This window comes from Pongo pygmaeus, chromosome 21 (assembly GCF_028885625.2).
Source record: "Pongo pygmaeus isolate AG05252 chromosome 21, NHGRI_mPonPyg2-v2.0_pri, whole genome shotgun sequence".
Taxonomy (NCBI): Eukaryota; Metazoa; Chordata; class Mammalia; order Primates; family Hominidae; genus Pongo; species Pongo pygmaeus.
In genome coordinates, this window is record NC_072394.2 from 52,442,175 (window position 1) to 52,467,552 (window position 25,378).

General features: G+C 44.2%; 1 protein-coding gene across 5 annotated transcripts in view; it reads left to right on the top strand.

Moving 5' to 3' along the window:
* Positions 1 to 25,378, top strand: part of SLC9A8 (solute carrier family 9 member A8) — a 78,954-nt gene that overhangs the window by 28,542 nt on the left and 25,034 nt on the right. For 4 of the 5 annotated variants that reach the window (XM_054466676.2, XM_063659056.1, XM_054466679.2 and 1 more), the window contains exons 5-10: positions 3,335 to 3,418; positions 7,881 to 7,982; positions 9,117 to 9,151; positions 13,747 to 13,890; positions 21,246 to 21,384; positions 23,067 to 23,172. In XM_054466676.2, coding sequence (XP_054322651.1) covers positions 3,335 to 3,418; positions 7,881 to 7,982; positions 9,117 to 9,151; positions 13,747 to 13,890; positions 21,246 to 21,384; positions 23,067 to 23,172 — 610 coding nt within the window. Of the gene's footprint in view, positions 1 to 3,334; positions 3,419 to 7,880; positions 7,983 to 9,071; positions 9,152 to 13,746; positions 13,891 to 21,245; positions 21,385 to 23,066; positions 23,173 to 25,378 lie in introns of all 5 variants that reach the window. The other variant, XM_054466675.2, reaches the window with a different exon arrangement.

Genomic DNA, 25,378 nt, shown 5'->3' on the forward strand with positions numbered 1-25,378 from the left:
TGGGCAGGAGAACAAGCATGTGCCACCATGCCCAGCTAATTTTTGTATTTTTAGTAGAGATAGGGTCTCACCATGTTAGCCAGGCTGGTCTCAAACTCCTGACCTCAAGTAATCCACCCACCTTGTCCTCCCAAAGTGCTGGGAGTACAGGTGTGAGCCACTGCACCTGGGTGTGGCTAATTTTTAAAAAAATTTTTTGTAGAGACACGATGTCACTATGCTACCCAGGCTGTTCTCGAGCTCCTGAGCTCAAGTGATCCTCCCACTTTGGCCTTCCAAAGTGTTAGGATTACAGGATTGAGCCACGTGGCCTATATATATATATATATATATATATATATATATTTTTTTTTTTTTTTTTTTTTTTTTTTGCTTGGGGGTGGTGGAGAGCAGACAGAGTCTCACTGTGTTATCCAGGCTGGAGTGCAATGGCGTGGTCTCAGCTTACTGCAACCTCTGCCTCCCAGGTTCAAGCAGTTCTCCTGCCTCAACCTCCTGAGTAGCTAGAATTGCAGGTGCCTGCCACCACGCCCAGCTAATTTTTGTATTTTTAGTAGAGACGGGGTTTCACCAAATTGGCCAGGCTGGTCTCGAACTCCTGACCTCATGATCCATCCACCTTGGCCTCCAAAAGTGCTGGGATTACAGGCATGAGCCACCGCACCTGGCCATGTTTATTTTCAAGGCAACATTACAGTACTGTTTCAATTCAGAAACTAATATTGTTTTGTAAACATGATAAAAATGAAGTAGTACAGATGCCTGCTGAAGCATCAGAGGTCAAGTCTGCTCTCTGTCGAGAGAGATCAGCACGTTGGAGAGAGCCCTTAGAAGCGGTATTGCCATCCTAAGATGTCTTGGATTTATTTGGGCCTGAAGAAATAATCAAAAGGGGCTGACTCTCTCAATCCATGAGGTCAGTGGTATTTGACACACACTGCTCAAGTGCCACCTAAAATCACCTCAGGGCATTTTGAGGGAGCCATTGCCAAAAGGAACTATAACGCTATTTCCCTGAAAGGCAGTGTGTCCATAAGGGCTGCAGTAACAAATTACCACAAACTAAGTGGCCTAAAACAACAGAGATTTGTTTTCTCACAATTCTGGAGGCCAGAAGTGAGAAGTCAAGGTATCAACAGGACCAGGTTCCCTCCCAAAGACTCTAGAAAAGAATTCTTCATTGCATCTTCCAGCTTCTGGTGACCCCGGTTTTCCTTGGCTTGTGGCCGCATCACTCCTATCTTTGTCTCTGTGCTCACATGGCCTTCTTCTCCACATCTCTGTGTGCCTTGTTCTGTCTCTACAAGTCAATGTTTGCTGCCTTTGGCCTTCCCTTATCCAGTGTAAGGTCATCTAGATCCTTACCTTCATTAGATCTGCAGAGACCCTATTTCCAAATAAGGCCACACTCTGAGGTTCCTGGTGGACATGAATTGTGATTGGGGTTGGGGGACACTATATAACCCCACTATAGGTAGATTCTCCTTTTTCCTGGGGTGGGGGGGGGTAGTTTTTGTACCTCCAAAAGGCTGTATATAGTGGTCCTGCTGCGCAGATCCTGAGAATAGGTTGCTCTGTAAAACACAGAGCTCAGCTCCTTTTTTTTCACACAGTCCCAGTCTGAATCATGAGCTTGTTGTACATGCTGCTATATTAAGACTTAATAAGGCATTTCAGAAGTCATCATTTGCTTCTATTTTGAGCCTATTTTGAATTTCTTTTAGTCTTTATGGTAACAGGTGTACATTTGTAAGAATACATTTAGGCATTCTTTGGAATAGGCATTTTGACAAGAAATCAGACTATCAAAATTGTGACATGGGAAAATATTCATATGAAAAAGGGCCTGATTTTGCATTTTTAAATAGACTGTGTGTTACACATAACCATTTGGGGCTTGAGGACCAATATATATTTCCCCAAAATTCTACCAACAACTAGAGAGATATATTAATAATATAGAAAATGAAATTGTTATTGTTTCATCCTTCCAAAGATGGCTATATTCTAGAAACACCTTTCATAGTGGCACTTAATAATCAAATCTGGAAGCATGGTGCTATGGTTTGGGCATTTGTCTCCCCAAACCTCAAGTTGAAATTTGATTCCAGTGTTGGAAGTGTTTGGGTCACGGGGGTGGACCCTCATGGATAGACTGATGCCCTTCCTGGGGGAGGTAGGTGAATGAGTTGTTGCTCTGTTCGTTCCCTATACAGCTGGTTGTTAGAAACAGCCTGGTCCCATCCCCGCCCCTGTTTCTTCCTCTCTTGCCATGGATCTCTGCACACTCTGGCTCCCCTTCTCTTCCCCCATGAGTGAAAGCAGCCTAAGGTTCTTATCAGATACCCAGTCTTGAACTTTTCCAGACAGCAGAATCATGAGCCAAATAAATGTCTTTCCTTTGTAAATTACCCAGCCTCAGGTATTCTTTTATAGCAAGACACATGGTAAGGGGCTGTCTTTGTAGCCAAGTCTCAAGTCGAAAGAGCATCCAGTGTGGACTGTTTTATCACATCAGACTTTGGAAAATGGCAGAGTTGTCTGTGATAAGCGGAAAGAAGGCAGAGCTATTTTAATCATATATAGGATTTACTGTTCCTCTGAGTGGATTGTTTTAGGGCTTGCCATTACCTTTTTCCTGGAGGATTCCAATTTGTGGAGTTGTTTTTGAAAGTCTGCAACCAGAATTGAAATTTTCTGTATTCAGATTAATTTTCTTTCTGTACTAAGGAATAAAAAACATACTACTGTGTATGTGTGTTTGGAAGTAGTTTGTTGTGCTGTTTCTTTTCACTGATCACCTTTAAAATCCTTGTCTTGGCCAGGCATGGTGGCTCATGCCTGTAATCCCAGCATTTTGGGAAGCTGAGGTGGGAGGATTGCTTGAGGCTAGGAATTTGAGACCAGCCTGGGCAACATAGTGGGACCCTGTATCTTAAAAAAAAAAAAAAAATTAACCCGGCATGGTAGCACGCACATGTAGTCCCAGCTACTCAGGAGGCTGAAGTGAGAGGATCACTTGAGCCCAGGAGGTTGAGGCTGCAGGGAGCTGTGATTGCACCACTGTACTTCAGCCTGGGCAACAGAGCAAGACTCTGTCTCAAAATAGTAATAATAATAATAATGATAAAAATAATAAAATACAGTTTCATTTTTTGGTTGGTGGAGGAATCTATCATTCTGCTTGATTTTATTATCAGGTAGTTATTTAACCATTATATGTTTCCACTAGGCCAGGCCCTGAGAGAATAATTATTTTGGCTCTTTATTGATTAATTTATTTCTTAATTACACAAATTCCATGCCTCTTAAGATACCCATTTTCTATTTACAGGAAGAAGAAATGTTTCGTCCAAACATGTTTTTCCTCCTCCTGCTTCCCCCTATTATCTTTGAGTCTGGATATTCATTACACAAGGTGAGACTCAGGCACACGTTGGTGCTTTGGTCTGGGCAGTTTCTCATGTTTGTAAGGCAAGTTCCTTAAAAGCTTGGGTGTAATTTAGCAGCAGCAGCAGCAGCTCTGCTCCTTCCTGGTTGTGCTCAGTGGAAGTTGGACTGCAGTGCCTGACTTCTGGAGGGGAGCAGACATGATGAATTGGCTGCTTTAATGGTTTCAGGCAGTGTGGCTCACTGAGCCAGTGTTTGCCATAAATGGGTGCTTCCCCCGGAAGATGGCTGAAGTGATGTTAAGTGGCTCACAGATGATGCATTGACTCGTCTTCCTGGACACAGACTGATAGATGTAAAGAGGATAGACTGTGTCCTGGGACGACGGGGACATGTGCCCCAGGACTGTTGTTTCTTTCAGCTCCCCCACTGGGGTCTTTCTAACCTTCTCAGGCCCATCCATCCTTCCATGTCTCCCTCTCGGTGCCCTCCCCTGGCCTCCGACCCCAGCTTGATATTCCCCTTCATCCCTCAACCTCTATCGCTCCTCGCCCACTCCCTGGTCCAGCTTCTCCTTCCCAGACTGGAGCCCCATCCTTCCCTGCCTAGTCCCACAGTTGCCAGCCCATTCTTGCCTCCCTGCCTTGGCGAGCAGTGGCACTGGCCCCTACCCACTTCTCTGCTTTGGCTTGGCCCTTGACGGCCATTGCCTTGCAACTCCCAGTGTGAGGTGTTTTTTTTGTTTTGTTTTGTTTTGTTTTTTTGAGATGGAGTCTCACTCTGTCACCCAGGCTGGAGTGCAGTGGCATGATCTCGGCTCACTGCAACCTCCACCTTGTGGGTTCAAGTGATTCTTCTGCCTCAGCTTCCTGAGTAGCTGGGATTACAGGCACACGCCACCATGCCTGGCTAATTTTTGTCATTTTAGTAGAGACGGGGTTTTACCATGTTGGCCAGGCTGGTCTCGAACTCCTGACCTCAAGTGATCCACCCACCTTGGCCTCCCAAAGTGCTGGGATTACAGGCATGAGCCACCACACTCGTCCCCTACTGTGAGTCTTTATGCCTGAGCAGGAGCTTCTCACTTTTAAGCCTGCTTGTGTGCGTGCATGGTTTTTTCCTTATCTGTGAGTTTTCTTTAAACATAAACGTATTTAAGTTTTAAAATAAAGTGATTCAACTTAAAATACTAGTATTAATAATACAGCAGCTATTTTGTGAATGTGATTTTTAAAAAAACTGTGAAGATTGGAAAGTTTAGGCCAGCCCTTGGAGAGAGGAAAGCCAGAGACACAACACAGATCTAATCATGCACTGCCCCCTACAGGTTTCTTTTTCGTAAAGTAGAAACCAAAAACTCCAAAACCCTACCTCCCAGGGTGCTTTGAGAGTCACATTAGATGAAAGAACAATTCATCTAATGTGAAAGAAAGTAGGCAAAGCACCACCCACCACACTAAATAAATGGAGCGCTGCTGCTTGTTATTAATAATAAAAATGTCATTTATTATTAATAACAATATTACCACCAGTAGTAGTAATAATAATTTATTAAACTTAATATGGTCGGGCCCAGTGGCTCATGCCTATAATCCCAGCACTTTGAGAGGCTGAGGTGGGTGGATCACTTGAGGCCAGGAGTTCAAGACCAGTCTGGCCAACATGGCGAAACCCCATCTCTACTAAACATACAAAAATTATCCGGTCGTGATGGTGCGTGCCTGTAATCCCAGCTACTCTGGAGGCTGAAGCATGAGAATCATGAGAATAGCTTGAACTCGGGAGGTGGAGCTTGCAGTGAGCTGAGATCACACCACTGCACTCCAGCCTGAGTGATAGAGAGAGACTTTGTCTCAAAAATAAATAAAAATAAACTTAATTTGTTGTTGACATGGTATAAAATAAATAAATACATAATTTTAAAAAATGAGTTAGATTTGTCTAGAAATGTTTGGTAAAAACATAGAAATTAAGTCTTTAATTTTCCTGTACTAAAACAAAAGCATATTGAGATGTTCAGCCCAGATGTTTTTTTAAAGTTATTATTTTATTGTGCATCTATCCAAAGAAAAAGTGAAAAGGAAGTTTGATGTAAAAAATATTCCCAAGTCTTACAAACTGTTACTGACATCAGATAATTTTTAACAAGGAAACGTAAGTTGAAGGTCACCATGTCTTTCCTTTCACTACTTTGTAAACAAATCTTAACTGTAAGCAGATATGAAAATATTTCAGAACAGGCTGAGGAAATTGACTTTGACTTAAAAACATGACATTTTGTATATTAGAGCATGTAAAGTTTTTATTTTCTGTTTTTTTTTTTTTTAGAGGGAAGGGAGAGAAACTTGTTCAAAATTTGAGGAAAGTAATAGTTTTTTAGAAAAACATTTTGTTGAAGATGACTTTCCAGCAGAAAATGTGACAATTTATATGAAAGGGACTGATAGGATTATGAAATGCTAATTCTGAAACTTCTGTCCACTTTCTGCCCTCCCCCAAAGACAATAGGAAGTCAAGTTTGAATATTTTATTTTAATATTGTGATATTTGCTAATGTAAATTTGGACTTAGAATACAGATTTCAGTAAGATTATCATCAGTTGATATGCATTAGCTAGGCAGCAACTGGTTCTTTGAATTGCAAATATTACGCAAATCACAGGATGTTAATTATGTCAGAGAGAAACAGATAAATTTGCTTTAAGTAGCAGAGGAAAGTTCTTGTATTATGGTAACTTTAATTTGGGTAAATGTTCAGGATCCAGATTAATATTAAACAAATACATAAATTATATCAACATTAGATCTCTGCAAACAGGTCAAAACTGATTAATCTGTTTTTTTTTTTTTAAATTTGAGATGGAGTTTTGCTCTTGTTGCCCAGGCTGGAGTGCAATGGCACGATCTCGGCTCACTGCAACCTCGGCCCCCTGGGTTCAAGCGATTCTCCCGCCTCAGCCTCCCGAGTAGCTGGGATTACAGGCGCCCGTAACCACACCGGCTAATTTTGTATTTTTAGTAGAGATGGGGTTTCTCCATGTTGGTCAGGTTGGTCTCGAACTCCTGACCTTAGGTGATCCACCTGCCTTGGCCTCCCAAAGTGCTGGGATTACAGGTTTGAGCCACGGAGCCCAGCCTAATCTGTTTTTTAAATAACAAAAGAAAACAGCGATTTGCAAAGAGCACCTCATAGATTGAAAGCCCTTTGTTTTGAAAAACCAAATCATTGTGTTTTAAAAATCTTTGTGCAGTAAAGATTGATATGCCAAACAAAGGAATTGAATGTCAGATTTTAGGCAGCCAAGTCAAAATTGCAGCTTCTAGGAGGTTGGCTTAGTGGGGCAGTCAGTGTTCAGCTGAGGACACTCTTTCACAAGTGGGCTTTAAAATAGCAGGTCTTGATGTCCATGGTTTGGCGATTTCTGAGCTAAAAACAAGATTCTTGTTCACAACCACAATCGGGGGTGATCAAAGACTCTTGGTAGCTCCTAAGTGGAATCCATAGGGTTATAATAAATAGCTTAATTTCCTTAATTTTATGGAAATTTGAAAGATGCTACCATGCTGGTTGGACTTGAATATTTTATCTTAAACACTGTGAAGTATAGATAGAAACATTTTATCTGACATAATGATGATACTAATAGAGTGAAGTAAAATTGTTTAAAAGACCTGGCCAGGAAAAAGGAATATCTGATAGTGTATCTTGGTATCCTAATAGTGTGGACTTTGGATGTGAAACACAGTTAATTCCTTCAGTGCCTCTCTGTTGGGCATCCTCCATCTGACGGGCATTATGTCAGGGACTGTGTTGTGCAAAAGCAGATGTGGTCATTGCCCAGAATGAGCCTGCAGCCTCATGGGAAAGTAAGACATCAGTTACATAAATAAGTGCAAAATTGCAGTCTTGTCAACCGCTACAAGAGAGGGTGACTGTGCACTGAGAGCACAGACTAGGATCTGGGAAGAGTTGAAATGTCCTGAGATCTTGGGATGATGAAAGCTTAACAAGCAAAGAGGGAGTACAACCTGCTCGAAGCCACCAGTGGGACTGGAACCCAGAGAACAAAGGCGAGCATGGTGCCACATGAGCCCAGAGGCCTCCCCAGGAGTCGAGTCATTCAGGGTGGGGGCTAGCTGCATTTTAAGTGGAAGTAGGGGTCCAGGTGAAGGCAGCACAATCAGATTTGTCTTTTGGGAAGATCATTCTGGAAAGACGGGAGGGTGGAGGGTAAGGGGCCCTGGGGGGTTGAGGAGACTTGTGCGAAGCTGTGCAGTGTTCCAGATGAAAGATGGTGTGAGTGACGGGACACGGCAGTAAATGCGGGGGTGCAGGAAGACTCCCAGGCTCCCAGCTTGCCACACAGGACGGGCAGTGGTGCCTTTTACAGAGAATCAAGTCTGCACGGAGGGCCAGGTGTGCAGGCTATGCCTTCACTGACAGGAATGGCTTTTCTAATCATTTCCCTGATTTCTGCTCTTTCAAACAGGGTAACTTCTTTCAAAATATTGGTTCCATCACCCTGTTTGCTGTTTTTGGGACGGCAATCTCCGCTTTTGTAGTAGGTGGAGGAATTTATTTTCTGGGTCAGGTAAGAAAATCATCTTTGAAACACTTTGAAAGTCTTACATTCTTAGAGCTAGTGCAGGGAGGTGGGAAGGTGAAATGGGGCCACTTTGTGGGGCCTGGGTTTCACCCTTAAGGTAAATTCCTTCTGGAAGGAAATCCTAGCTTCATATGAGGCACAGTAGAGGCATGCTAAATTGTTTCAAAGTGTCCTCCAAGACCTTTGGTATCTGGAATTGAGTAAATCTTTTCCATAATCCCCCCCAAAGTGTTTGATTTTATTTGCAAACCAATACTGTCTTAGATTAGAATACCTAAAAATGAAGCCAAATATATGCCATCAAGAACTTCAAACAGTTGTGTTGTCAGGTAGACTGAATTGGGGTTGAATGCTGTTTTTTGATAAAAATTTGCATTTAAAAAATCAAAGATGTGCTTTTCTGCTGGCATTGGAGAAATAATAAAATCAAAAGTGATTCTGAATCTGTTCACTCAATTCTAAGTTGTCTACCTGTAGAATTAGATACTCTGGATTTTCCACAATTGCTAAACCACTTCCCAGTGGCATCAGTTGGGTGGTCTCTACATTAGACTTCAAATTAATTTAGACCAAACATCCCTAGGAAGGTAGTATCCGTAGTTTTGTATTATGCATGTCCATGCATGTCACATTCTTTTCCTTTATTGTCAGTTGCAGAAAGTTTGCCTGTCCCAGTTCTGAAAATTAAGTTGAGGGTCAGGTATCTGAGTGATGGGCAGATTTCTTTAACACGTCAGCTGCTTTCTTCACTCAATAGCCAAAGCCCATTCCATCGGATTTTCACCTATATTGCAGCTTTGATGGCACCAGAATGAATCTGTCTGTCATGCAGCTTTCTTCATTGCTCAGCTTCTAGTATTAAGTAAGAATAGACTTAAGGAAACTACAGTTAATTGGGCTTGAAGAATGTAGCATTCTTTTCCATACTCTCGTTGCATGCTGGTGGAATGCATGTTTCAACTAAGGCTTAGGAGCCTTCTTTATTTTTCAAGTGGTTGGGAACTGAAGATGAATGTCCTTATTGGTTTTAATAAAGCACTAATGGACATTTAAATCTTCTTGGCTGTTCTCCAGGGTTTTTTTTTGTGTGTCTGTGTGTTTGTATGTTTTATTTTACAGGCTGATGTAATCTCTAAACTCAACATGACAGACAGGTAAATCCTTCATACTGTAACACCCATGCGACTGCTTTTCAGACAGGGGAAATGTTTCTCCACATTGCTTCCTGGGTGTGGTACTGTTCTATTCTCTCTCTGTGTATTTATTTTTGGTAAGGATTTCTGCCATAGAATCTACTCTGAGTTAATTTGTATCTCTGAAATGAATCAAAACTATCCTAAAGACTTTTGAAGATCCCTAGTGGGGCATTGCTGATTGGAATGATTTAGTTTAAGCTTGGGAGGGAGTAACTCTGCTCAGCTAACTACCCTGCCCATGTGCACGCGTACACTGTACCATTGTCTTCTTCTTATTTCCAAGACTTTTCAGTCGCCGTAACAAAAAGTCTTCTTGACAGATTAGAGATGGAGAGGGGGAGTGACGGAGAAACTTTCCTCTGGGATTCCCACCAAGCCTGCGGTGGGGGAAGCAGGGCCAAGACCTCTATTGTGGATATTATAGAAAGCCCCTCCATCTGAAGCCACTCCCGTGAGCACTTCCCATGAGCCCCATCCAGGATTTCCCAGAATTGCATAGTGAGAAGCAACCTCACTAGGTTGAGGCAGTTGTCTCTCAGAAGGTACCAGATCTAGTGCTGAAAAAGTGCCCATGCTGAGCATAGTCTGGGTTCCCCCCTCTGAGAGCAGACAGCCTTGCTCAGTGTGTCTGCAGTTGGTCTTGTGACATGGCTGGGGAGCTGGGCAGCAGGGTCACATGTTCGTCCCCAGATCCTTGCCATGGGGCCAGTCAGAGCTTTCAGGATTTAGCAGCAGTTTAGCAACTTGGGACTAGAATCTGGGAACCCTTTTCATGGGAACTGTGTCTCTGATAACAAATCCAATTCTATTTCTACCTCCACTCACCACCCACCCCAGCCCAGGACAATTTTGGAGCTTTTGTTGTAAGACAGTTTTGATACATAAACAAGTAGTCCTATTCCATGGGAGCTGGAAATAAAGCGGAACTGATGTCCTGTGTTTGGTAGGTATTTTGCAAATAAAAAGAAATGCCCTGTAAAGGAAGGTATCACAGTATTCAAACCTTCCACTTGTTTTGGGGGCAACTGGTTAGAGATACAGACAATGCTGGATAACTTCCTGTGAAGTTGAATTGAATCAGTGGTTGGGATGTTCAGGTGGAGGACAGGAAAAGAATTGCCCTGTAGACACACTGACTTAGAGCCGGGTAGTGTTTTCCTCTCCGTGTGCAGAAGCTTCCTTTACTGTTAGAAAGTGACGATCCCACGGATAGGGACTGCTCTGGGGTCGCAAACCCACACAGCCGCAGGGCCTGGCAGAGCACTTAAGAAAGGGAAGCTGGCCAGCTGTGAGTCTAGACGTGGGGCAGCGGCCAGTGGGAGAACACACCGTGTATGAAGGGACAGCCACTTCTCAGCGCCAACTCATGATTACCATGTGGAAATCTGGGCCCAGAATTGGTGGCTATTTTAAATACTTTTTTTTCAAAAAGAGGCTAGGTTTCTAGATTTTTATAGAGAATTTTCCAGTTTTTCAATGTTGACAACTTGCTCAATTTTTCACAAACACCATGCAGACCAAACATGAGAGGGGACCACAGACTTTTCGCAACCTCTGCACTGTAGAAAACATAAAAATAACTTCGTTGCACATGTTTTGTTTTGTTCTAGTGATATCTTGCTGGAGAGAGATTTCACTCTTAGAGATCCTGAATTATTTCGCTGCCTCAGTTCATTTCTTTTTCATTTTGTTAATGTTGCTATCTTTTGGGGCTATGGGATAAAGAAAATACATTTTTAAGTTGAACTTCTGGCATTTAAAAGGCGAGGTCCTAAAGATGTGAAGTGGAACAGCTGACAGCCAGGTGAAATAACCGTCTTTCCATACAGACCTCTCAATGATTCAGCAGTTTGTATTTCAGACTTTTCATCTTCGCTGTCAGAAATACTCTGCCTCAATTTAGATTCCCAAGCAAACTAAATGTGTAACATGATTTATACAAAGCATTTCCCCCAGCCTTTTGTTTGTTTGTTTGTTTTGTTTTTTTCAGTTAATTTAGAAAGTTTATTTTGCCAAGGTTCAGCACGCACACCCGTGACAGCCTCAGGAGGTCCTGACGACATGTACCCAAGATGATCAGAGCACAGTTTGGTTTTATACATTTTAGGGACACATGAGACATCAATCAACTTATGTAAGATGGACGTTGCCCCAACCTTTTATTATGAAAAATTTTAAACATACAAAAAAGGTGAAGCATTGTGAAGTGAATACCCATAAACAAATTTTTAAAATATAAAAAGTGTATCCTGCAGGGGTAGGAGAGGCACAGGACAGGGAACTTGGGAGCTTGTGGTGGGCCTGTACTTCACTGAGGCTGGAGTATAGTGGCATGATCACAGCTCGCTGTAGCCTCAAACTCCTGAGCTCAAGCTGTCCTCCTGCCTCAGCCTCCCGAGTAGCTCGGACTGCAGGTATGCGGCACCACTTCCAGCTAATTTTTGTGTGTGTGGAGATAGGGTTCTCTCTATATTGCCCAGGCTGGTCCTGAACTCCTGAGCTCAAGCCATCCTCCCACCTCAGCCTCCTAAAGTGTTGGGATTACAGACGTGAGCCACTGTGCCTGGCCCAGGATACACTTTTTAGACATCATCCTCCTTCCTTCACGGCCTCTGGTGATGTGGCTGTGGTTGATGAGAGTGAGAATAAAAGAGCGACCAGAAGCTCTGTCTGGGTTGTGGTGCAAGGGCCTGGGGACCAGCTACCAACAAAATAGGATCTCCCAGATGGGCAGTTGTTTAGTGGAGTTACCTTCCCTTTCTTCCTTCCCTGTCTTCTTCCCACCTGCCTGCCTGCTTGCCTTCTGCAAGTGTCTCTGGGCCATGCCCAGTACAGACCCTGCGAATTCACCCATGATGAAAATTCAGCATCCACTCCCTTGGAGCTCACAGGCCTGTGATGACCTCTGTGAGGACAGGCGAAGTCTGGGAACTGAATCCTCAGCCTGGGATCCAGAGGCGCTCTGGGTTAATGCACATGAATCACATTCACAGGCAGCTACCATGGAAACCAGAGGCCAAATGATTGACTTCTGAAGAGATCTGTACCTGGCAAGGCAGCCAGGCGTTTCCTCAGTCAGCTCTCCTCTCCCTGACCCTGCAGCCAAAAGATCACCCATCGAAGGCTGCTCAGCTGAGCATCCTTTTCCCCCTAGACCCAGGCTTGGTGAGGGTGGGAAGCTCAGGGCAGTCGTCTCTGGCTGATGACTGACACAGGCTGGCCATTGGGGCTCCATGTTTTGGCTGGTGTTGTGGAAGGGGGCAGACCCACCATTCTGCTGCCCTGGAAAGAAAGTTGCACCAGGCATGGCCCAGAGGCTTGTGGGAAAATCACCAAAGGGCAGGGAGAGTGAATTGTCCAGGCTCACGTGGCCCATGAGGCCCCTTGAGGGAGCTGGTCCTGCCTCCCTCGCCAGCCTCTTATGGCTCCTGCCACTCGCCCCACCCCCACCACCACATGCACCTTCCTTCTGTTCCTCAGGCAGCAGGCTTGCTCCCACCGCAGGAGTCGCTTGCTGTCGCCTCTGCCTGCAGCTCTTGGCCTGGCCAGCTGCTTCTTTGCTTACATGTGTCATCCCTTCAGAGAGGCCTCTCCAGACTGCCCCATCTAAGTGGCTCCCACACCCACACCTCCACCCCACCTTCCCACATCACCTCAATTGATTTCCTGGGTCACACGTGCTATTGTCTGAATTTGCCTTCATCTCTGGGTATTGCTGTATCTACTGTTGGGGGTAGGAGTACCGACTCTGGCAGATAGCCTGGCTCTGCTACTTGTTAGCTGAGTGACCTTGGACAAGTTACTTCATCATCCCGTTGTCCCTCGGTTTTCTCCTCTGTCATCGGGGCAGTAGTAGCAGTCTCATACAGTCACTGTCTGGATTGTTGAGTCACCGTATGTGAAGTGCTTAGAACAGTGCCGACCGTGGTAGCCTCCATTCCTGAAACATGTTAGACAATCAGCACATATCTGCTGGGGGTGATAAGATCTTCACGGGGACTGTCAGTGAGGTCACTGGCCCAGTTGGGAGATGGCCTCAGTGTTTCTCTCGGCTGTCCACGCCACTCACCCCCAAAGCACACTGGAGTTGCTGCTGGTTTTTGACACTTTCTTAGATCTTGCAAATCTGAGTGCAGGCTGGGGTTGGTCACAGATGGTGCTCCAAGGGCTGGTGGCAAGGGGCAGGGCAGAGTTCACATGCAGAAGCTCATGGGCCATTTGGCTCCAGCCGCTCTGACCCGTGGAACTGGGCGGTGTATAATAAATATATCTAAGCAAAAGTCTCCCTTCCATCATTGGTCAAAGTCAAGTCTCCGTGCTGACAGTGGAAAACCAGGCCATTCCTAACAACTCAGTTTAGAGTGGGCCTTTCACACTCCACCCACAATGTCAACAGCAGATAAGTGGGGAAAAAATACGCTACCTTCTATAGTTAGTTCAGCTCTAGTGTGTAGTATTGCTTTCTGTTAAATATGGCCTTTGACTTTAATGCTTTAATATGTGGACCAAGTGACACACATTACAGAATCTCCTCTTCCCTCTGTCTCTTACAGTTTTGCGTTTGGCTCCCTAATATCTGCTGTTGATCCAGTGGCCACTATTGCTATTTTCAATGCACTTCATGTGGACCCCGTGCTCAACATGCTGGTCTTTGGAGAAAGTATTCTCAACGATGCAGTCTCCATTGTTCTGACCAAGTAAGTACGGGGTCAGAGAACAGACTTTTTTCATGTGACAGAACTAAAGGTCCTTATAACAAAGGGGCAGATATTTCCACACAGCATGTATACAGTTCCTTGTCCTCTGGGTGATCAGTTCACCCACTATCTTTCTCTATATTTCTGTCCTGACAAGCCTTGATGTGCTGCAAGAATATAGTCAGGTTCCAGGGGTGGTTAAAAGAGGAGAGTCCACCTTTTTTTTTTTGAGACAGGGTCTCGCTCTGTCACCCAAGCTGGCGTGTAGTGGCTCCATCACAGCTCACCGCAGCCTCAACCTCCTGTGTTCAAGTGATCCTCCCACCTCAGCCTCCTGAGTAGCTGGGACTTACAGGCATGTGCCATCACGCCCAGCTAATTTTTTAAAAAGTTTTTATAGAGACAGGGTTTCGCCATGTTGCCCAGGCTTGTCTTGAACCCCTGGGCTCAAGCAATTTGCCCACCTCAGCCTCCCAAAGTGCTGGGATTACAGGTGTAAGCCATTGCTCCTGGCTTTGCCCACCTTTTTCAACCTACCTTTTAGTAGTGGTTTCTGAGCCCAGCTTGTCAACATCACTGAGGGTGCTTATTAAGTGTGACATTCCTAGGCCCCACCCTCAGAGCTCCTGGTTCATTTGGTCTGGGGTGAGTCCCAAGACCATGGGTTTTTAATAAGTTCCCCATTATGATGAAGCGGCCTGTTCAGGGGTCAGTGTTTGGGCAACATTATTGGCGACAAAAGCAATAGACAGAGGCCCCACTAGCTGATGCCTGTCACCTTCCTTTTCACAGCTTTAAAATGAGGTAGGAATGCTGATAGACGCCCTGCCTTAAGATGCTATTGTGTAAACGCTACTTTGGAAACTGCAATTTGTTTTCAAATATTTATCGGTATTACTGCCCTGATTGATGGGATCTGAGAAGTTAAAGATGAATAATAAAATGTCAAGAAGTCATTGGGGGCCAGGCACAGTGGCTCAGTCCTGTAATCCCAGCACTTTGGAAGGCCAAGGCAGGTGGATCACCCGAGGTCAGGAGTTCAAGACCAGCCTGGCGAACATGGTGAAACCCTGTCTCTACTAAAAATACAAACATTAGCTGAGCATGGTGGCGGGTGCCTGTAATCCCAGCTACTCCGGAGGCTGAGGCAGGAGAATCACTTGAACCTGGGAGGTGGAGGTTGCAGTGAGCCAAGATCACACCACTGGATTCCAGCCTGGTGACAGAGCGAGACTCCATCTCAAAAAAAAATTTAGCTGGGTGTCATATCACGTGCCTGTATTCCTAGCTACTAGGGATGCAGTGAGCTATGATGGAGGCATTGCACTCCAACCTGGGCAACAGAGCGAGACCCTGTCTCAAAAACAAAACAAAACAAAATCACTGGGAAAAGGAAATGCATTTAAGGTAATCTCAAATATATTTTTCTGATGCAGGGATATTTCCTTGAACTCTGCATTTTATGGTGGTCATTAACTGGCAGGCAAGAAACCCAAAGAATTTTGCCAAAACACAGATGTTTGAGACCAGTCTGGACAACATAGCAAGACCTCATTCTCCCACCTCCCCCCAAAAAACTCCAAAGCAAGTGGAGGAAAGAGCCCTGGATAATGTATCAAAAATGAGCTAAGAGAATCTTAGAGGCCAGTCTGTGTTCTGTTAGATAATAGAATTTCCATTTACCTGAATACTGACTTACTGCCTTTGCTAAAGCATAACCACTCTGTGGTAGCTGGCATTTTCTTAGAGGTTTTTTTATAGACTGTATTCAGAATTCTTATGTTGGAATAAAATGCCTCAGCCTAGGACTAGATTTGAGGACTGAATAGTTAAATAAGGTACTACAGGGCTGGGCGTGGTGGCTCACGCCTGTAATCCCATCACTTTGGGAGGCTGAGGCAGATGGATCACGTGAGGCCAGGAATTCAAGACCTGGCCTGGCCAACATGGTGAAATCCCATATCTACTAAAAATACAAAGATTAGCCAGGCATGGTGGCGCACGCCTGTAATCCCAGCTACTCGAGAGGCTGAGGCAGGAGAATCGCTTGAACCTGGGAGGCAGAGGTTGAAGTGAGCCAAACTCACATCACTGCATTCCAGCCTGGGCGTCAGAGTGAGACTCTGTGTCAAAAAAACAAACAAAAAGATACTACGAGAAAAGCATCCAGCATCGGGTAATGTGACATCCTTTCCTTTTCTTTCCCTGCCCCTAGTTGTTTTCACCACATTTGCCCAGTTTTTGCCCTGTTTTTGCCCTTCCTTTGCAGGAGGAGCTTACCAAATACTGCTTACCAAATACTGCCTGATGGCAAGAGGTGCTCAACAGGCCTTAAAAAACAACCAAACTTTAAAGTATTTTTGTTATTCTAAATGTAGTACATATATTCTTATAAAATTTAGGAAATACACAAGCAAAAAAGAGAGAAATATCACACACATTGCTACTACCTAGAGATAATTATGGTTGATAATTTGGTGTAAATATATATACATTTTATTTAAATAGGCTTATACCCCAAATATTGTATTCTATTTTCCATTGAACACAATTGATAAAACAGTCTTCTGGAACATAATTTTACTGGTTACGGAGTATTCCTTTTTCTGGGTTTACTATGATCTACTTAACCAATTTCCTACTATTGGCTTTTTCATGTTTCTCTTGGCAGAAATTTCTATAGCTTTATTAGGATATTATCAAACATCATGCCACAAGACCTTTAAAAAATCCGATGGCAATATTTTTTCTTACTTAAGATCTACTCTGAAAGCTGCCTAGCGTTCCGGTTTTTACTTTTATCTCGTATCCTGGCTACACATATTGAACATTTGTGACAAGGAATTTTGCCTAACTTGGAGGTGACATCATGAGTTATTTTTATGCATTGGGAGCTAAACTCAATTGCTTTGTCTCTGATTTTTTTAAAGAAAAATAATTTTTCAGAGGTAGGATCTTTCCTGAGCTTTTCCAGTTCTCTCTATTATAAAAGCCAAAGATAGCAGACTTTTTCTATTTAAGATGGGAAATGATGGAGTCATTGTCGGTAGCCAGAGGTTCTTACTGGAAAAGTGCTTTGGAAACCCAAGATGGGGCCGGGCATGGTGGCTCACGCCTGTAATCCCAGCACTTTGGAAGGCCAAGGCGGGAGGATCACCTGAGGTCAGGAGTTTGAGACCAGCCTTGCCAACATGGTGAAACCCTCTATCTACTAAAAATATGAAAATTAGCCCGGCATGGTGGTAGGTCCCTGTAATCCCATCTACTTGGCAGGCTGAGGCAGGAGAATTGCTTGAACCTGGGAGGCGGAGGTTGTAGTGAGCCGAGATCACACCACTGCACTCCAGCCAGAGCGACAGAGCAAGACTCTCTCAAAAAAAAAAAAGAAAGAAAAGAAACCAAGATCGCCTGTGGTAACAGTTCCCACGGTTGGATCTGTGGAGCATGCATGTATAGTTTCCAGTTTCCTCCTCCACCCGCAGCACTGCTACTGCTGAGACCACGGTTGGATCTGTGGAGCATGCGTATATAGTTTCCAGCCTCTTCCTCCACCAGCAGCTCTGCCACTGCTGAGACCCAAGCTGGCTTGAGAATCAGCCTCACGAACTCTCCAGCTACGGCTGGTCATCTGCCATCAGCATTTGGTGAGGGACCTCTGTGTGCCAGACACTGCTGAGAGCCAGGTGGATTTGACAAACTCGGTCCGTGATGGGCAAAAGATGCCCGTAGAGAAGTGAACATGGTGCCTTAAGCATGAGGGGGCTCAATGACCAGACCATGAAGGATATGAGGAAGGCTTCTCAGAAGGAATGTCTTGTGAGCCAGGCCTGGGAGGCTCATTTTCAGACAGAAGATAGAGAAAAGGGGCATGTCAGACTTACCTCCGCCTCCCCCTCCACCTTTTTTTTTTTTTTTTTTTTTAGTACAAAAGAAAAATATGCTCCTGGGAGCTGTTGTCACCTTTCCTTGGTTATCAGAATCATATCTGGTTTTGCAGAGGTATACTTCATAAACGATCATCTCCAAAGTGAGCTGATACATTTATCTTTGCAACTGAATATGTAAATGAATTACCCCCTTTTTGATGTTGTTACCTTCATGAATGCCAGAAAGCAAGTGTCTTCTGTTTCTTCAGTAACTTGAATTCATTTTCAGCTTTGATTTGTTGCTATGATAGGTGTTCTTAAAGTCACTGCTGTAGAGGAAACCTTTTGTTTTCTCCAGCAACAGCTTAAGCTCATGAAATGGACCCTGAAGCAATACTCCCTTTTATTCTTTAAGGTAGGAGAAACATGACCTTAAGAAACAAAATGTAGAAAATTACCAGGCCAGAAAGAGTCCAAATTCTACTTTCATTGCCTGGAGTTCAGAAACCATTGCCCCAGCCCTGGATCTGCTATTAACCCTTTGTGTGACCTTACCCAGTGACTCACTCTCTTTTGGCCTCAGGCTACTCCGTATAAAAAGAAAGCAGTGAAACCAGCCTGGGTACCTGCTGTGGTAGTGGTGTGGGCTGAGGCTGGGCACTGTATGTGTGTGGCCTGCAGATCCGTTTTTGGGAACTGTGGGTGATCATGGCCTTCAAAAGCATTTTTCCAATATGAGCCCTTGTTGGCTGCCACATTCCTCAAGGTGGGATGTTAACCTGTGATCTGCTAGAAAGAAGGGGGATTGGGGAGATTGTGTGTTCAGATGAGTCTGCAAAGCTTTCACGTGAAGAAAGTTAGATTTCTTTTTTGCAAGACTTCTCAGACCTTTATTATGTTATTTTGGGCTGTGAATTTCCTCGGAAGGCCTTCTGAGGTTATTTGACCAAGCTACCTTTTCATCTTATTCTGCTTTAAAATGATACCAATCCTGGGGCCTGGCATGGTGGTTCCTGTCTGTAATCCCAGCACTTTGGGAGGCCAAGGCAGGTGGATCACTTGAGGGTAGGAGTTCCATACCAGCCTGGATAACATGGTGAAACCCCGTCTCTACTAAAAATACAAAAAAAAAATTAGCTGGGCACGGTGGTGCGCATCTGTAATCCCAGCTACTTGGGAGGCTGACACAGGAGACTTGCTTGAACCCTGGAGACAGAGGTTGCAGTGAGCCGAGATCGCACCACTGCACTCCAGCCTGAGCAACAGAGCAAGACTCCGTCTCAAAAATAATAATAATAATAATAAAACGATACCGATTCATGACATGGTGATTGATGAAGCTGAATATTACTGTTGACTATTCTTTGTTTCATTTACTGAGTCAACAAAAAGATATGGACTGTCTTTTGTGTGGGAGGCTCTGCTTTAAGCCCTGGACATAAGGCAGTGAACAAGATGGACACAGGCTTCATCCTCATGGAATGAGGCACTGCAGTTTCCCATGCTGTGAAGGAGAAGTCAGGCACCATGACAACCTTTAAATGGGCAGGCCTGTGTGAAGGGATCAGGGCAGGTGTGCCTGAGGGAGTGGCACTGACCCTGGGTTCTGAGGGATGAATAAGGGAGTTAGCTGGGGCAGGGAAAGGTGAATGGTGACCACCTGGGAGGTGCCAGTGACAGCGTGGCCCAGATGTTTAGATTTGGGGAGGAGGAGGTAAGGTCAGAGAGGTATGGCAGGCAGGAACCAGGTCAAACTAAGACTGGGCTTCCTGATGACGTCGGGAAACTGTGAGTTTTGAACAGGCTGGTAACCTGATCACGTGTGCCTTTGAAAAGGATCAGTTAGGGCCTGTATTTCTAGCACTTTGGGATGTCGAGGCAGGCGAATCGCTTGAGCCCAGGAGTTTGAGACCAGCCTGGGCAATATGGTGAAATCCCATCTCTACAGAAAATACAAAAACTAGCTGGGTGTGGTGATGTGTGCTTGTGGTCTCAGCTACTCTGGGGCTGAGGTGGGAGGATCACATGAGCCTTGGGAAGCAGAGGTTGCAGTGAGCTGAGATCACGCCACTGCACTTCTGCCTGGGTGACAGAGTGAGACCCTGTCTCAAAAACAAAAAGAGGGGGATCATCTAGGCCACTGAGTGGAGAACGGGATTGGTCTGTAGGAAGACAAGGATGTCTAGAAGGAGATCAGTGAGACTTATCCCTGGGAGTAAAGGGCAGTAGGGGAGGGAGAGAAGGGGATGGATTTGAGAGACAAGAGGAGGATATTTAATGAGAATAACTCGATGTTCATGGTGTAATGGTTTTACCTTTAAGGACAAAACCAACAATTGAATTTAATAACATCTGACATTTTACTTTGTTCTGTTACAGTAAAAGGAAAGTTCTTTCATTTCTTCCTCCTTAATGTCTCCTAAATCCTCCCTCTCAGCCTGAAACCTCGGACATTTCTTCTTTGGGTAGCTCCATTCTAATCTGACTTCTTGCCATAGCCTCAATTTCAGGTTTTATCACAGGATTTCTGTACTGAAATCCTTCCTATCAACTCCCCAGGCCTTCAAGCTGAAATACCATCACCTTTCCCGGGCTCTTTGCTGTCCCTCTGCCACTACTCTCACCTTGCCTCCTGCCACTGTCCCACCCCCACCCCACCGCTGCGTTTTAGCTGCACTAATCTCGGTACTTGAACGTTCCTACAGTGGGTTGCATATGCATGGGCTCTCTTCCTTTGCAGATGCTGTACCCTCACTGGGTGCCTTCCCCCATTTCTTCATCTGGGCAAGTCATCTTTATCCCAAATCTAAACCCAGCCCCCCGCCTTTTTTATTTTTTATTTTTTTGAGACAGAGTCTTGCTCTGTTGCCCAGGCTGGAGTGTAGTGGTGCGATCTTGGCTCACTGCAACCTCTGCCTCCTGGGTTCAAGCGATTCTCCTGCCTCAGCCTCCCGAGTAGCTGGGATTACAGGCGTGTGCCACCACACCCGGATAGTTTTTGTATTTTTAGTAGAGACGGGGTTTCACCATGTTGACCAGGCTGGTCTGAACTCCTGCCCTCAAGTGATCCGGTCACCTTGGCCTCTCAAAGTTCTGGGGTTACAGGTGTGAGCCACCAAGCCCGGCATCAGCCCACATTTTCTCAAGCACCTTCCTTGAGCCCGGCCAGTCTGAGTTAGTTACCTACCCACCCTGCTTTTCTACAGCCCTCTACCCTTCCTGCAGATTGTCATTAGTGTTCATCTTGTTTTTCTCCCTCATTAGCCTGAGGGGAGGAGCTCCTTAAGGGCAGCAACTTTGCTCTCATCTCTGAACCCCAGAAAATAACAGTACCTGGGACAAAGTAGGTGAACAATAAACGTTTGGCTGACTGAATGATGGTATGAATGAATGAATGAGAGAATAAGCAAGAAATAAGTTTTAAGTTAATTTCTGAGAACTTTGTGTATATAACATTTTAATTTCTTTCTGTTTTCTTTCATTTCCTAGCACAGCTGAAGGTTTAACAAGAAAAAATATGTCAGATGTCAGTGGGTGGCAAACATTTTTACAAGCCCTTGACTACTTCCTCAAAATGTTCTTTGGCTCTGCAGCGCTCGGCACTCTCACTGGCTTAATTTCTGCATTAATATCCTTTTAATGTGATGGGCATGCAGGGTTAAAATTATTCCTGATAACTTCTGTCTCTAGCCAGTTTCTCCTGCTTTTTAAGGGGGCCAATTTTAGATGAAGATTTTGCTTAAAGGAGGATTTTTTGCTTAGTTTTTGCTTGAGAAACACTCTAACTCAAGGATTTTTTAATTAAACAGTGAAATTTAGGATGTCACTTTTCAAAGTTTAAAAAACATGTACACTGTTGGATATCAGATATGATTTTGGGGACCTTTCAGTTCCCAGAGTATGATAACCACACTCAGATGATTTTCGTTTTCTGCCATCTTACTTTTCACATTTAGAAAACTGGAAATTAATTTTCTTTGAAAATGTCAAATAGACCAGGTGCAGTGGCTCACGCCTGTAATCCCAGCACTTTGAGAGGCTAAGGCTGGAGGATTGCTTTTGCCCAGAGGTTCAAGACCAGCCTTAGCAATGGAATATAGTGAGACCTCATCTCTAAAAAATACATAAATAAAAATAAAATGCCAAATAGAGAAAATTTTTATCCCACCGAAAGTGTTTATCCAGAAGGATTGCAAAAGGGGCTTTCAAAGTGTGTTCCATTGAGTTATTTGCACTGATTTTGTTGTTTAACAACCAATAAGCTTTTCCAGCTGGAGATGGAAAGAGGCTTGTTAAGGCCAATATCACCTTTATTGCTGTAGAAATTTCATTGTGTTTAAAATAGTAACAGGCAGTAGACCACTTCGGTGCGCACCTAAGCCTACGTCTCAGGGAGATGACCACCTGGCCCGCCCCCACGAGCAGTTTGTTTCACAGATGGCCGGAAGAGACTCTTTTGCCTGGTTACAGGCATGTTTTTCTGCCATCCTGTTGAATTTTCCCAACAACTCCTTTGTCCAGAAGTCTAAAGGCTCTATTGAGTTGGCTGACAGCTTCTCATATTGTACCAATAAACAGAATGGAAAAGAAAATTTTTTCCAGTTCAGTATTTTCCTCTATATTTATCTTTTTCTTTAAAAAAAAAAAAAAGTATCTATCAAAATGAAGTGGAGCAAATGGGTACTGTGAGCTCCAGTCTATACTGGCATTGTGAATGATGTTTCAATATATAGAAGGCTCTCTCCTTTCACAGGGGCATGAGTTTGGAAATCTCCAGGAATAGGAAATACTGTACTTCAACAGGGCCTCGAACCCCAGTTTGAACAGCGATTCATACTAGGTGTCTTTGACTCAAAACTGATGGGGAAAGCAAGATGGGTAGCATTAGTGATCTCATCTGATGTTGTTGGAGGAGTGGGGGTGATGCTGGCCCTGGGAGGAACCTGGCCAAGTGAGCTGTCCTTGGTGTGTCTGCAGCCCCAGCTTCGCGCCATGGCCCGGCACATCCCCAGCCCTCTAAGTTCATCATTTTTAAATGAGTTGACTTAGGTTGATTTTCATCTTCCACCACCATTTATCTCCGGAATTTACATTTCTTAGTGTTTTGTCAGATTCCCTTTCTTATAGCAACAGTCTCCCTACAAAGGAAAAAATCCATAATGACAAATTTTCATTTGTAACCTTGGGACATTCTAAAATCTTCTATATCTGTTGTTTACTTCACATATTTGGAAAGCAGCAGTTTTGTGACTTCTCCACATCTCCCATCAACTCTCCCTCGATTCTCCTTCCTTGACAGTTGTCATTTACGTGCTGAAGCATATTGACTTGAGGAAAACGCCTTCCTTGGAGTTTGGCATGATGATCATTTTTGCTTATCTGCCTTATGGGCTTGCAGAAGGAATCTCACTCTCAGGTAAGTGACAGAGAGCCTGAAAGTGCTGTGGTGATGGCATCTTGTCCTGCCTGGTGAAAGAGGCTTTGTCAGTTGGGTCACTTTTAATCACAAGAGACAGTCACAACTCAGAAGAACTTAAGTAATAAAGGAAATCTATTGGTTCCCTAGAAACACATCTGGATTTAGGCCTGCCTGGATCCAGGGGCTCAAACAGTCACATTGGTGTCACGGTCACATTTGCTCTTAACCCACCTTCTCTCATTTAGCCCATTAGTCCTATGAGGCTCCCTCAGAGGAGGGTAGCCTGTGGGAGGGAGGTACTGTGAAGGCCCCTATTTTACTGATGAGAAAACTGAGGTTGAGTGAGATTAAGTAAATTACTCAAGGTCACAGCTGGGATTGGTGGAACAACGATTCAAACTAGTTGTCTTTGAGTCAAGAACTAGTGCTTAGAACCCTCTAATACAACTCCCTCCAAAACAGATCGCATAAAACCATGTACTCAGTGCTACATAGAGGGACAAGCAAAATGTGGCGGTGGCGTAATGTTGGGTGTTTATTGGACACACTTTACCAGTATTCAGTTTTTTTATGCTGCTACCAACCCTGTGGAGTAGGTACTAAGAGGTTGTCATTAGCCCAAAGCTGCACTGCACAGGCAGTGGTGGCAGTGAGATTGACAGTGGAGGCCCAGAGCCTTTTCCCTGCACCCCATTGGAGGAGAGCACACAGCTCCCAGCAGCAGAGGCGACTCTGATGTGGCCCTAGAAGATGATGCTCACCAGCTGGAGGAGGGGTGGCCACTCACAGCGTAATGGTCTTGGAGCTGTCACCTGGTAATCAATCAGCAGCCCAATCAGGCTTGGCTTAGTTGGGCTTTCTGCCTACAAGTGGCAGTCAAGCTTGCGTCCACAGCTTGTTACGTTGTAAGGATGTTGACCTGAAAATGGAGCGTGACTCACCCGTTCCTGTGTGAGGGGGCAGCCAGTTGGGAAGGGCTCTGCCCTGGAAGTCTGATCCCATCCTTTGAATGAAGGCCCTTCAGAGGCCTTGTTCTGGAAAGGAGGCACTATTGCAGGGATGTTTTGATCTGTGCCACAGGATGTGCAGAGATTTTCTTTTTTATTAACTTTGTTGAGGTATAATTTACACACAATACATGGACCCATTCTAAGTATATAGTTCCATGAATTTTTGCAAATGTGGACAGTCATAACTACCCCCACAGTCGAGGTGTGGCATATTCTTATCGCCCAGTGTGGCTCCCCTGTGCCCTTCTGCAGTCAGTCCACCTGCCTGTCCTGAGCCCTGGCACCCACTGATCTGCACTGTCATTGTAGTTTAAATGAGATCATGTGGTACGTAGTGTTTTGTGTCTCCTCTCTTTCCGTTATGTTTTTAAGAGACATCCATGTTTTTGCGTGCGGCGGTAGTTTATCGTTCTTATTGCACCACAGTTTGTCTGTTCACCATTTGAAGGGCATTTGGGGTTTTCCAGATTTGGGCTAAGAACAGTGTGCATGTGTTTTCATTTATCTTGGGTAAATACCTAGGATTAAGGCTGCTAGGTCATATGGTAAGTACATTTTTACTTTTTTAGAAACTGCCTAGTGTTTTTCGAAGTGACTATCATTTTACATTCCCATCAGAATGTATGAGAGAGTGCCAGTTGCTTCATATTGCCACCACACTTATTTTAATTTAAAAAAGTTTAGCTGTCCTGATAGGTGTGTAGCAACTGCATTTAGATGTGCCTTGGTGTGGTTATTTTTATATTCACCTTGGGTTCACTGAGCTTTTTGGGTTTATAGTTTATATGAGTTTATAGCTTTCATCAAATTTGGTAAGCTTTTGCCCATTTCTTTATCAACATTTTTTTGTTCCTCCTTCCTCTTCCCCTTGAAACTTCAGTTTACTCCAGGTATGAGAGGGTAGCATGCTATTGGCCCACAATATGCTTTGCCTTTTTTTTTCTTTCTTTCCCTATGTGCTTTATTTTGGTTATTTCCTGTTGCCGTATCTTTAAAGTCACCGATCTTCTGCCATGTGGAATCTCCTGCTAATCCTACCTAGCATATTTCTCATTTACATATTTTATAATTAATCTGTGGCAGATCCCTGTAGGTTATTTTCATTTCTTCCATTTCTCTCTTCATCATGTTCATGTTTTCTTCTATATTCTGGAGCATATGAAACACAGAAATTTCTAATAGCTGCTTTAATG